Source organism: Dryobates pubescens, chromosome Z (assembly GCF_014839835.1).
Source record: "Dryobates pubescens isolate bDryPub1 chromosome Z, bDryPub1.pri, whole genome shotgun sequence".
NCBI lineage: Eukaryota > Metazoa > Chordata > Aves > Piciformes > Picidae > Dryobates > Dryobates pubescens.
This window is the reverse complement of record NC_071657.1, coordinates 14,366,882-14,380,688: the sequence shown is the minus strand read 5'-3', so window position 1 is coordinate 14,380,688 and position 13,807 is coordinate 14,366,882. Positions and strand designations below refer to the sequence as shown.

Genomic DNA, 13,807 nt, shown 5'->3' with positions numbered 1-13,807 from the left:
CTTCTTGACACCCAGCCCTCAGACATTCATACACATTTAATAGATTCCCTCTCAGACTTCTCCTCTCCAGACTAAAAAGCCCCAGGTCTCTCAGCCTTTCCTCATAAGGCACATGCTCCTGTCCCTTAACCATCCTTGGAGCCCTCTGTTGGTCTCCCTTGAACTGGGGAGCCCAGAACTGGATGCAGTATTCCAGGTGACATTTACAGTTGTTTCAATCACAGTTTTTTCAATGCAATCATAGGAACTTAGGATGATCACAAGAACTAAAAATGTATTTATTTTAATAATAACCATCTAGATTCATAGAAATTAAGACAATCCAAGGCAATATAAATGAAGACTGACAGACACATAGGAGGAGATATCAAAGAGGTGCAATGGTTTAATTTTCTTCAGAATTAATATAGAAATATATGTATTTTTGTAAGAATTACATACATTTTAGATAAAGGTTTGCAAAGTATGATTCTTTACCATTGCTGAGAAACAAAAAAGGAGTATTATTAACAGTTATATTAATTTAATATCATATTGTCTACTGTAATTAAAACAGCTTGTATATTAGTATTATAATGAATCAGTATAATGATGTTAAGTAGCCTGCAAATATTTCAGTCATAGATTCTGAACTAATTGAAGCTTCTATCTTTTGGGGCTCTTCACTGCTGTGGTAGGTGATCAAGCGGTTCAGAGTTTGGCATAATCTTTCAGTATAGTTTCCAGTTTCTGGCTCAGCATGATGTTCCCCTTCACTTTTAGTTTACCAGAAAAGAATGCCTACAAAAAACAAAGGATGGGAAAAAGTAAAAATGTATTCAACTGTTTACTTACAATCCAAACAGGAAGCCAAAAGTAAGTATAGATGTCTAGTGCTCCAGTGAATGCCTTCAGTGTGCAATCTCCACTGGCTATTGGTAATTAACATAAAGCCATCCAAGTTAAATTTTAATAGCATCCAGAATCACAGTTTTCTATCTAGAGTGCAGGAAAGGCAAAGTCTATCACTCAGTGGGAAAAAAGATTAAAAACTCCACACCAAAAAACCACTCAAAACCCCCAACCACCACCAAAAAAACCACCCCCAAAAATGAAAAACAAAACAGCCTAAAAGAAAAGGCAGGGTGAGGGGAGAGGACACATAATGACTTCAGTGGCCTCCATTTCTTTTCTATGTATAGCACAGAGGACTTCTGATGTAAACCAAACTTCTTCACCAAAGCTGATGGCAAACTTCACCAAGCCACAAAAATAAAGCCCCCAGTCCTCCTTAACTATGTAAAAGATATACATATGTCCTCATATGAAGAAAATTACATGAAAAGACCATGAAAAATCAAAGGCCTGATGAAAAGGCTATTCACCCAAATTCATAACAAATCCTCACAGGAAGCACTTGGACAGCATAGATAACATGCATTTTCCAAAGAAAGGCACAGGCTTTGTAGACAGCATACTACAACAAACAGGAACCAAACAAGATTTCATTGCATTTGCAGAATCATAGATCAACCAATACTTTCACTGCAATGCTGGTATACTACATTTCTATTGTCTGCTTCAAAGAGCTGTATACCCTGCTTCAATCTAGTTCACAATTATTTTTTTTTAACTAGTTTTGCTTCACAATGACATTGCAACTTGAAAGCTCTTTGAAAGTTCTGAAACAGTGTGCTTTTGCATAGTTTCATTAACTTGAAATACATTCAAGTCAGGAATAGAGAGAGCCAGAAAATAATTTAAATAGATGCTTTGAGCCTCTCTGGATGACGCTCTTCATAGAAACTCAAAGAAAACACTAATGCCTATGAACTGATAATGTTTCAGAGTTGCAATCACTATTCTTTAAGATTCAGAAGATTACACACTGCCATCTTGTTTGTTTGTACTTTATTCCTGGTATTTTCAGAGGGTCATAGAGGATTTTAATCATGCAGTACATAGGACTCCCAACATTTGCCATCGTCGTTAGTCTCCAATTTTACAATCAAAGTCTCCAACAACTTCTGCTCTGAATCAAAGAAAACAAACTGTTTGATATATAATGAGCTTAATTAAAGTTTTCATTTGGTCAAGCTTTTATCTGTAAGCTAACATATTAAATTCATGACAGTTTAATTTACTTTCACACAAGGCACTTTTATTAGTAAAATTAATAGTTTTAAGCAGTTGATTACTCCAAGAGGTTAAAAGTGCAGAACCAGACTACACACCTTTCTTAAACCTTTCTTTTCCTTAAGATCTGCCTAGTTTGGGTGAATTTTGTCCCATTTCAATGGATCTTCATGCATGCACTGTCCAAGATTTCTCTTTGCTTCAGTAGGAGTCATAAATCAGCACAATGCAACAAATACTGAATTCCTGACACACTGCCCCATCAGAACAGCCTGAATGATGACACAGAAAAACCCTACCCTTGCCCATCAAATACTGTGAAGTGCAACAAAACAAATAACTAATTCCGTATTTCCAGGCTTAAAATCATTTGAGGTATCTTTGTTTCAAGATGATAAAGATGCCATAAATTCCTCATCAAGTCTTCTGAGTAATTGAGAATAAGGTAATGATGTGCTCATAGTTCACCTGACTCTGGTTTGCACTGTGAAAACATCCAGTCATGCATCTTTTGGAATGCAACAGTCATGAATCAGAGCTTGATTTAAGGCAAATAATATATCCCCATGCAAGGAAGTATGCCTGTGACACACAGGTTTTTACCTTTTGTGGGTTGGTCTTTTGTTGTACCACATCCATGAAATCCTCATCTGACAGGGTGAATGTGGTATCAGCGGAATTTCTTGCAGGTCCTTGATAGACTGCTCCAGAGCCATTCTTTAAGTCAATTGCTGAGAAGAAGCAGCAAACACAGTTTTGTTTCAAAAACAAAGATAAAATTTTCAGTCTGAAGAACACTGTTCTCCTTATCTATTATTATAAAGCACCCAGTCTAAACAGGTATCTTGCATTAACAACCACTTAAAAATGAAAGGGTTTTAATTAATCATCTTTAACAAAAATAAAAAGATTGGGAATAGAATTGAAAAAAAAAAAATTGAAAAAAAAAAATTCCTGTACAAAAGCGGAGGGTGGATTACAGCAAGGACTGACACTTGAAAATTGTTGCAGAGATGGCCAGAACCACTTTTTAAATAATGCTTAAGATTCACAAGATATTAGAATAGACTAGACTAGACCAGACCAGGTTGGAAGAGACCTTCAAGATCATCGCGTCCAACCCATCAACCAATCCAACACCACCTAAACAACTAACCCACGGCACCAAGCACCCCAACAAGTCTCTTCCTGAATACCTCCAATGATGGCGACTCCACCACCTCCCCAGGCAGCCCATTCCAATGGGCAATCACTCTCTCTGTGTAGAACTTCCTCACATCCAGCCTAAACCTCCCCTGGCACACCCTGAGACTGTGTCCTCTTGTTCTGGTGCTGGCTGCCTGGGAGAAGAGACCAACATCCGTCTTGTCTACAACCTCGCTTCAGGTAGTTGTAGAGAGCCAAGGTCACTCCTGAGTCTCCTCTGCTCCAGGCTAAGCAACCCCAGCTCCCTCAGCCTCTCCTCATAGGGCTTGTGTTCCAAGCCCCTCACCAACTTCGTTGCCCTTCTCTGGACTTGTTCCAGCAAGTCAACATCCTTCCTAAACTGAGGGGCCCAGAACGGGACACAGTACTTGAGGTGCGGCCTAACCAGTGCAGTGTACAGGGGCAGAATGACCTCCCTGCTCCTGCTGGCCACACTGTTCCTGATGTAGGCCAGGTGCCACTGGCCCTCCTGGCTGCCTGGGCACACTGCAGGCTCGTGTTCAGTCTACCATCAACCAGTACCCCCAGGTCCCTCTCAGCCTGACTGCTCTCCAGCCACTCTGACCCCAGCCTGTAGCTCTGCATGGGGTTGCTGCGGCCAATGTGCAGAACCCGGCACTTGGATGTGTTCAATCTCATGCCGTTGGACTCTGCCCATCTGTCCAGCCTGTCGAGGTCCCTCTGCAGAGCCTCTCTACCCTCCAGCAGATCAACTCCTGCTCCCAGCTTGGTGTCGTCTGCAAATTTACTGATGATGGACTCAATGTCCTCGTCCAGATCATCAATAAAGATGTTAAAGAGCACAGGGCCCAGCACTGATCCTTGGGGCACACCACTAGTGACTGGCCGCCAGCTGGATGTGGCACCATTCACCACCACTCTCTGGCCCTCCAGCCAGTTCCTAACCCATCGCAGTGTGCTCCCATGCAAGCCATGGGCTGACAGCTTGGCCAGGAGTTTGCTGTGGGGAACGGTGTCAAAGGCCTTGCTGAGGTCCAGGCAGACTACATCCACAGGCCTCCCCACATCCACCAGGCGGGTCACCTGATCATAGAAGGAGATCAGGTTGGTCAGGCAGGACCTGCCCATCCTAAATCCATGCTGGCTGGGCCTGATCTCTTGGCCATCCTTTAGGTGCTGTGTGATTGCACTCAAGATGACCTGTTCCATGATCTTGCCTGGCACTGAGGTCAGGCTGAACTACTGCAATTACTGTAAAAAAAATGTTAAAATTAGTAATGAAGTTCTAATGTTTTACAACAGCATTCTTTACTCAGGGAAGGTAAATGTGGTGGTGTTCAAACACACTGCTACATTTTCCCCACAGGCAATGTAGCCTTTTCTGCTTCATGCACAGAATATTTAAGGCCTTGCCAAATATCTGTCCTTTATCTCCTAGAAAGCCAACTATTCCTCAAAGTGTATGGAGCTTCAGAGTCTTCCTTCCCAACACCAAACAACCTGCCAAAATGATCTATTAGACAGCTAGCACTATCAGGTATATTGTGTCATTTGTTTAGAAGAATATTAGGAGAGTATTTTGACAGGATGTGTTCTGCCAAATCATTTTCACATTTTGCAAATTCCCTTTGCACCTTTTCTACTTGGTCCTCTCCCCATAGCACTTGTAACACAAAACAGAATCATTAAAGTGGATGTTCCCATAAGGACAAGACATCTCTAACCACAGAATGATGTCTGCTTAGTCAATAATAATAATACTGTCAGTTGGTTTCTTTGACAAATTTTAAGACATTGGCCTAACTATGGAGAATCATTTCTGCATAAACTATCTCACATGTATTTTTTCCCAATTCATTTTCCAAAAGGGTAAGGTGAACTATACAGACTGGAAATAGCTTTTGCCTGTTCAAATGAGGTCTTTCATTTTCTGAAGTCTGTTCTAAGTAACACATATGCAGTTACAACACAACTAGAAGGAGAACTACATACACAATGATGCTCGAGTGAGAAGTGACATACTGGATTATTATGATGATCCACTTCACCTAAAGGTAAATTGCAATTTCTGCAACCAGTTTCAATGGACACCACTAACTTGATGCAATGAGAGAAGAAGAAAAAGAAATTACTGAGCACTAAATGAACAATCTACACATTCTGTATTTGTGGGTAGAAGCTGTGAAGCGTTCTTTTGAACCAAACCCACTACTATAAAGTCTAAAATCCTAAGTGAGACTTTAAATATTGTTCCTGTAGGTTGTCCAGGTACAAGCTATTACTTACCAATAATAAAGGAAATCATCTATTGAATCATGAAATGCAAACTTCACAGTGGGAATCAGTTCCTCACATTAACTTAAGCTTAACTGTCAATATGTTTTTCAAATACACCTCTACTCAAATCCTAATAATGTTAAGAACCACAGCAATGTAACTAAACTTACCTCCCTTTGAGCCAAACAGTACTATTCAGCAAGCTACACATACAAATTCACAAAATACACACATGGTTTTCTTAATTAATGGTTCTTAATTAATAATTTTAAAAATTACTTCTGGGCCTTAGAAATCCACAGAGCATGAGTCCCTTCTTGTGTTTCATTTTGTGTGCATTAATCTTTAATTTGTCCCTACCCTTCCTAGAATGTTCCAGAAGGGAACCCAGATGCTGAAAGCCTGACTTAACATCTCCCAAGACACAACAGACTTTCTTCTCCATCTATATGAAACACTGTCTGGAAAAAGAGTTTAATGTATGTCATTGATAATATGACTCCACCAGTCTCATGAATGCAAAATGTAGAATTTAAAAAGTGTAGTGACTCAGGGAGGTATTAACACTCTCAGATTTTAGTCTGAATATGGTACATACTCCACATTGTTACAATCCCTGTTCAACTCCATTACCTGTTGTGGCAGTTTTGGCTGGGTGCCTCCTGTTCCTGCCACACAAGCTACACCTCTGGTGTCCTGAATGTTCAGCCCAGTAGGTAGACACAGGAAGACGCATATTTAATACCCATAATGTCCTGAGCCCTATAAATCTATCTGCAAAGTCTTTCACTTCCTCTTTCTTCCCTCTCTATTACCTATCAGGTAATGGTGGGGGAGTTATCTCAAGGCCTCTTAAGCCTGGCTAGGCCTAATGGCAGGAGGAGAAGCAGGGAGGGGCAGTCTCAGACCTGAGGGGGAGGAGGGGTGTGTGGAAGAAAGAGCCCTTGGGGTTTTGGGTATACCCTCAGGTGGGGAAAAGGGAAGTGTTGGGAGGCTTTGGGTATGCTGTAGGGCACTCTGTATGCTTTGGGTTTCTTTTGTCACTGTGCTTGTAGCTTTCTGTAAAACACTAATTGCTTTTCCATTTAAACTTTCCATCACTTCTGCAATCCACTTGTGTGAGTCTCATTCTTTTGCCCCTTTCAGGGGCAAGAGAAATCTGCCTGGCTTCAAACCAGGATACCTGTGTCTCAAGAGCATCACTTATCAATCCACACCTAGAACTAATTGTAAGCTCTCAAAGCACAAACATGCTCATAAACACTGCACAATTACGGTACCATGGGCAAAACAGTTACATCTAATCACATCAAATCTTTAACCCATTTCAAGTAAAACTTACTAGAAATTATAAAAAACAAACAAAACAACAAAACAGGACCAATCTAAAAGTATTTTCCCCCTAAAGATAAAAATACTATTTCTATTTCCTCTTTATTCTTCTCAAAGAGCATTAAGGTTTTTGCTAAGGTTTTTTTAGCTTTGTGGGTTGATGGGGCATTTTTTTGTGTGTGTATGGTTTTGTTGGTGGGTTTTCTTAGTTTGTTGGGTTTTTTTTCCCCCACAAAAACATGAAAGCTCTTCTACTGTTATTTAGTTCAGTTCAGTATCACCAAGGTTGGAAGAGACCTCAAAGATCATCGAGTCCAACCTGTCACCACAGACCCCATGACTAGAGTAGGGGGGACAATAGTGCCCACTGCAGGCTTGAACTCACAAGCTTCCCATTAAGGGTCTTATGTGCTACCAACTGAGCCACCAGGGACAGTTAGTATTTGACCCACTCCTTTTTTAAGCTTTAGCATAAGTGAGTTACAGCATCTCGATGAAAGCAGTCAGAAAAAAAGTTTTTTAAAATCTACCCAAAGCCCCAAAGGAACATGCAGGAGGACATAAAATCCCCAAACTTGATACATAAGCTGTAGTGGGTGAATTCTGGTGAAATCACATTAGAGAAGTGTGACCCAAAATACCCCACATACTTGTGTTTTGAAGTGGGAAAGGGACTTCTCTCCTTACAGAGAACAGAAAACTACCCCAAGATTTTCTCCTTTTTTTGCAGAGGAACAAGCAAACAAGCAAAAAACCCAAACAAACCCTGCCAACAACAAAAACATGACCAGAAAAAACCCACAAACAAACAAGCAAGCAAGCAAAAACCCACAGAAGGATTAGAAGCATATATGGTCATTTTTCTTGCCTCCTGACATACACCTAGCCTAGAGTATTCAGATGACAACTGAGATTAAACTACAGCACTGGCACACAAACAAATGGATATGAACTAGTAGTGAAAGAAATGAGCCAAATACCACAACAGATTCCAACCATTAGAGCTGAAAAAATTTAGCTTTCCAAATGACCACAGAAGGTGTTTCCTTCTAAAACACAACTTTTTAAGATATAGCTATGTAAGACAGCTGCCTGCTATAGCAGAAAACAGTCTTGATGCAAGTCTTCTATACATGTCCTCCATACATCTCCTGGATACACGTCTCTATGGTTATAGCTACCATCTTGTCACTGCAGCTTGCAGCAACTAGCTTGGCAACAATTTGGTACAACTTGGTACTGGCATAGCTATGCCAGTGCTCAGGTGGCTGGTGACATGGGCTGGTGCTAGGCAACTACCTTGCATATTGCTAGTGTGGCTCCACTGCTAGCAGTAACAGATGAGTACCCTAAAGGTGTCTGTAAGTGTTCTTTGCTCATGAGAATGTGTAACACTTCCTGGCTGCTACAGGTACAGCTCTTCTCCTAGCCATTCACATGGCTGATTCACTCCATACAAAACCAGTTTGAAACAGATGTGGTACTCCTCAGTATTGCACAGCCAACTTGAGAAGTGGAAGCTGAGGAGTCTCAACTAAGAACTATTTTTAAAAATCAAGAAAAGGTACTTCCAGTACCACTAAGCTTATTCCTTAGGTTTTGATACTGCCAAAATCTGTACTGCTTTATCCTCTTAGGAGGATTTTCAGCACCCTGTTAAAGTGTAACAGCTTGCTTCTATAAAGAAATACCATGCTACGGTTCAACTTTGTTTAGTCAGTACATTTGCTATTCAGAATTTCACATCTTGAGTGCAAGATCAATAGTTCTGCACTCCCCCATAGCTTCAGACCATCCACAGAGAACTAAACAAAAGTAAAGGTCATTGCTAATTATACAGACCAATGATGCTATTATTAGTGCTACTATCAAGAAGTGTCTCTGTAACAACAAAAGCTAAATCCAATTTGCAAAACCCATTTCATATGAAGTAATGAAAATCTTGGATTACTGCAAAGAATAGAGATCAAAGTGTTACAGTTGCAATTCAAACAACAAAAATACAGTATTGTTTTATATTATAGACACAAATTTGTTAAAAACCTTTTTTATTTTCCTGATGAATCTGGAAAATATCAGAACCACTGTGCTCACATGAACAGATTTCACAGCACTCCTCAATACTGCTGCTACCTCTTATTTGACTCTATACCAGCCACCTCCCAGATATGAAGAGGCTCAAGGACATGAGCAGAAGATGCTAGAGCTACAATCACTAAGACAGAAATGAGCTGCAGGGCCCAGATTGTTTCTAGTGCTGTCAGTTGCTGCAGTTCTCACAACAGCACAAAGCTGCACAAAAGTGACAAGTCAAAAAATTAGAAGACAAGCCAGCACAATTACATGGAATTTAATAAGGGAAAGAGGCCTAGCAGGTAGCCCGAGAGATCCATGAATGCTGCCTGTATAGCACACTGGGGACGTTAGAAAGTGAAGCCTGAAAAAGCAGGTGTTTGCATCCACCCAAGGCTTAAACCAACACAAAACACACTCCCAAAATAATCTACCTCATCACATTTCACTTGTTTCACTGCTGTCAAGAACTTTGACCATACATTGAAGGAGTATGCAGTATTATCCTAAAATAATTTTAATGTCATATGTTTCACTTGTTTAACTGTAGCTATGTACATTATAGGATCTCACTCTCAAAAGAGTAATTTTATTTTAAGGAAAGAGATTAAGATAATGCAAAATTGTTACAATCATACAGTATAACTTTTACAAAACTGATTTAGAATTATTGTACACAGAAAATCAACTAATAGTCAGTAAGCCAAATTTAAATGTGGTATAAAGTGCAATTTTCCTGGTAGCTGACTAACATTAAAATCGGGTCAAAATAGTGACACATAATTAAATTCAAGCTATAGCAAAGGTAATACCTTTCTATCATCTTCAGGTTTTAAACAAAAATATTTTGTTAAGGGCTAAAACTTCACTACGTACCGAAGCCTCCATTACACTAAACATAGAAAAACATTCAAGTCAGTAAACAACACTTCCAATGTATTGTATTCTAAATTGGTCATCATTCATGTGAATCACAAGAGTCTTGGGGATGACCATGAAAAGATCTATCAGAAATCTTTGGGGTTATTGACAATGTTTTAACTGCAAGAAAGCAGTAATTCTTTGAGTGCAAAGCCACAAGCCATTCTCTTCTTCCACATTCACCATGCAAAATGAATTATGTTAGCATCTGGTAGACAATACAGTACATTATGAGGCTCTTGAACACTGAATAACAACGTATGCAAACAAGAAAAAAAAATGGACTGGAAATTGCTTACAAATCTGGAAGTCCTCTTTTGTTGTTGGTTTTTTGTTTTGTTTTGTTTTGCTATTTTGGGTGGGTTCATTTGTTTGCTTGCTTGCTTTGGGGTGCTTTGTGTGTGTGTGTGTGTGTGTGTGTGTATTTGTTGGGGGGTTTTTTATTTAAAGATCAGAAGAGTGTTTAAAAAAAATCCCCCAAATAAAAATTCCATCAATCCTGTCCTTATACCTTGCCACTAGCAACCGACAAGTGGACAGCAATAGCAGCATGCTATTAATCCACACAAGAACACATTGTGAGAGCTGACACTACAGCTATCACAGCTGTTAACACTCTGCGAGTGAGTGTACATAACCATTTTAATGATGCATTTAAATATTTAAATTATTAACTGAAACTTAATTTTCATTACTTTAATAATAACTAGATCCTGCCTTGTTCATTCCTTAACTGCTCGACATGCCAAAGACATGTAAGTTTTCACTAAGGTATCAGACAAAACAGAAAGTTCCTTGGAAAAAGAGTGATATACAGAGGGAGTACCTGCATACTGATATTCATGATGAGAAAAGTAAACCACATTTTCTATAAACACCCTTCATGTCACCTACACATTTATATTCAGCCTTACCCATTTATTACTACAGCATAGAGACTACAGTAATTCATAAACACTAGCCACTCCTGAAATCTAAGCTTGAAGGAACTGACCACACTATACAGTAATTCGCAGTTGCTTCCCCAAGATTCTGGAAATATTTCATTTAGGATCCCAACAGTCAGCAACAGGAAATGTCCAAAATATTAGATAACCTCCTCCACCCTGCATCCCACAGGGAGCTTTAAGCAGTCCTAGATTCATGTAAAAGTAGACACTGTTCAGTGCAAGAAGAGGAGGAGGGAACAGGACAAAGTTGTGTCCGTTTAATCCCTTTTAGCTAGGCAAACAAGCACTGGAAGGAGGCACTGCTTTTCTCCCACTGCTTCAGCAGGAAGAGAGGATAAGATCTGTTTTGAAAAACAACAGAGGCTTACTATTCATTTACTCAAAGGAAGAGTACTTTTTCTGTGTCTACAATGGAAAAGCATCCACATCTTTATATGAAAATTTGGACTCATAATCACAGAAAATATCCAGTTGTAAAAGACCTGAGAGCTCACCCAGTCCAACCTTCAACCCAGCACTGAAGGGTGAATACTAAACCACATCCCCATGTGCTAGGTCTGCATACTGCTTAAATACCTCCAGGGCTGGTGACACCACTACTGACCATTCCAGTGCTTGATAACCCTCTCTGTGAAGAAGTATTTCCTCCCATCCAGCCTGAACCTCTCCTGGTGCAGCTTGAAATCATTTCCTCTAGTCCTGTCACTTGCCACCAAAAAGAGGCTGGCCCCCTCCTTGCTCCAACCTCCCTTCAGGTAGTTGTAGAGAGCAAAGAGGTCTCCCCTCAGCCACCTCTTCTCCAGACAGAACAACCCCAGCTCACTCAGACTCTCCTTGTAGGCCATGTGCTCCAGGCTCTTCATGAGCCTGACTGCCCTTCTCTGAACACACTCCAGAACCTCAATGTCCTTCCTGTAGTGAGGGGCCCAGAACTGAACACAGTATTCCAGGTGTGGCCCCACCAGTACTGAGTACAGATGACCACAGATTAGTCAGACAGGACCTGCCGTTCATAAACCCTTGCTGACTGGGCCTGATCACCAAGTTGTCTTGTAAGTGCTGTGTTATGGTACTCAGGATGACCTGCTCCTGCTCTTCCTGGCACTTAGGTAAGACTGACAGGCCTATAGTTTGATGGATCATCCTTCTGGATAGGGAGGTAAAGGCACTGATCAGGCCTAAATCATTAGTGTGTCTGTTCTGCATTCGGCAGCTGGCAGCTTAAGGTCTTCCCAAGCAAGAAATTTTATTCAGGTCTTGAAGACTCAGCATCAGGTTTTTCTTCCATTAATCTGTCTCTCCACTCCTTGAACATACATAAAGATGAGTTTTATATGACAAAGCAGTTCCAAAACTGAAGACAATGATAAATCATCCTGAAGATAGTTTTCTGGTTGTTATTATAACCATAACAATCACATTATGTTCAGTTACACATGAACCAACAGGCATGACTGATGTAGTGTAGTGAATGATTCTCTAACAAACACAAGCATCCACTTTAAGTGTTTTGGAGATTAGTCAGTGTACTTCTAATATATCTTCCAAAAATGCAAGCAAGAACACAGGTAATCTTACGTCCAATTCTAAGTATGCTATTTAAATTACTGAGTACAAAAGTGGAAAACTGCAGATGGTAGGAATGATGAAGAGCAGTAATGAGTTTTAAGACAGAACTTCTGAGTTGAATCACACAGTATTTACCCTCCTCTCATTTTGATGTATTGGTACTCAGCTTACATAACCTATAAGGCATATTCAACATAACAATTAACTGCTGTCCAAATGGAAATCACCCCCTCTGCTTAACAGGCAATACAGGTAGAAGAGAACTATTCTGTTCTATCTACATAAAATTTTCCTGGAACAACAGGAAAGCAGTCCTGCTGCTCAGAATCCTAAGTGGCAATCCAGAATGGTTGATGGGGAGGGAAAGGGAGAAGGGGAGGGAAAGGGAGAGAGGGAGGGAAATTACAGATTTCTAAAGTGTTCTGTAAAAGGAAAGTTTCTTAAACATAATCATCATTTATTGAGAACAGACATTGCAAAGATTTAACAATAGTTTAAAAAGTCAGAACCTGTGGGACAAAGAACAATGTAGATTGACTTTTCCTACCAATGTCAGTCTCTTCTGTCAGCCTGTCAAAGAACAGCCCACTTCATCTACATCTCCCACAAAGCTGTTCTGACTGGATCCAACCACACAGTCCAATGAAAAATGAAGCAGTCTAAGTGATGGACTTGACTGCCAAGACTCACATTTCTCCGCAAAACCCCCGAAGGCTTAGAAGTTACAACTGACATGATTTATTCTTTTGGAAAAACCTTATATTCTGCCAATAGACCATTTAAGACACCTCAGGAAAAAGCTTGAATAATTCCAGAGACAATTACATAAATCCAATAAGCACAACTACACTGTTTTTTGCAAACATGCACATCCTTAGAAACTCAGCACAAGAGAATTTAATGCTTTTGAGGAAGTAGTTTTGCCCACACCTGACCATTTCATGTGCTTATATAATCCACTTTACCAGGGAACACTCCCCTCTGACAGGCCAGTTTCCCTTCAACCCAGTCCCATGCTTAAATGATGGGTAAGAATCATTATACTTTCCTTAAACCAGGATCTCTGAGTATCCAAATGGAAAAAAAAGTGGGCTGTATTTTCACAGAAGGGATGAGAACAACAGAGTAGAAATGAATACTTACTTGGTTTAGATTAGCTAGTGTGTACATCACCAGCAGACTAACTACTGTAACACAGACCTCCTACTAGGTTCATTTAGCCTGCTTTTCTAAGTGCAGTGGTGGGCCATTCTGCAAAATGTAAATAGACATGCACTGGAGTTCTAGAGGATGGTTTGCCTATGTCTACATCTAAACAGGCAAGTTACAGACGTGTGTTCCTAGAAAGGTTGGTAACGGCCATTATGGAACTTTATCTGACCTCGTCACTTCTGTACTCAGTA

At 40.2% G+C, this 13,807-nt stretch overlaps 1 protein-coding gene across 1 annotated transcript in view; it reads right to left on the bottom strand.

Moving 5' to 3' along the window:
- Nucleotides 1-274: 274 nt before the first annotated feature.
- HSD17B4 (hydroxysteroid 17-beta dehydrogenase 4) overlaps nt 275-13,807 on the bottom strand; it is a 66,908-nt gene continuing 53,375 nt past the window's right edge. Inside the window, exons 23-24 of the mRNA XM_054178054.1 lie at nt 2,719-2,846; nt 275-780 (exon numbers count right to left, since the gene is read on the bottom strand). Of these exons, the coding sequence (XP_054034029.1) occupies nt 691-780; nt 2,719-2,846 (218 nt within the window). The 3' untranslated portion in view covers nt 275-690. The remainder of the gene's footprint in view (nt 781-2,718; nt 2,847-13,807) is intronic.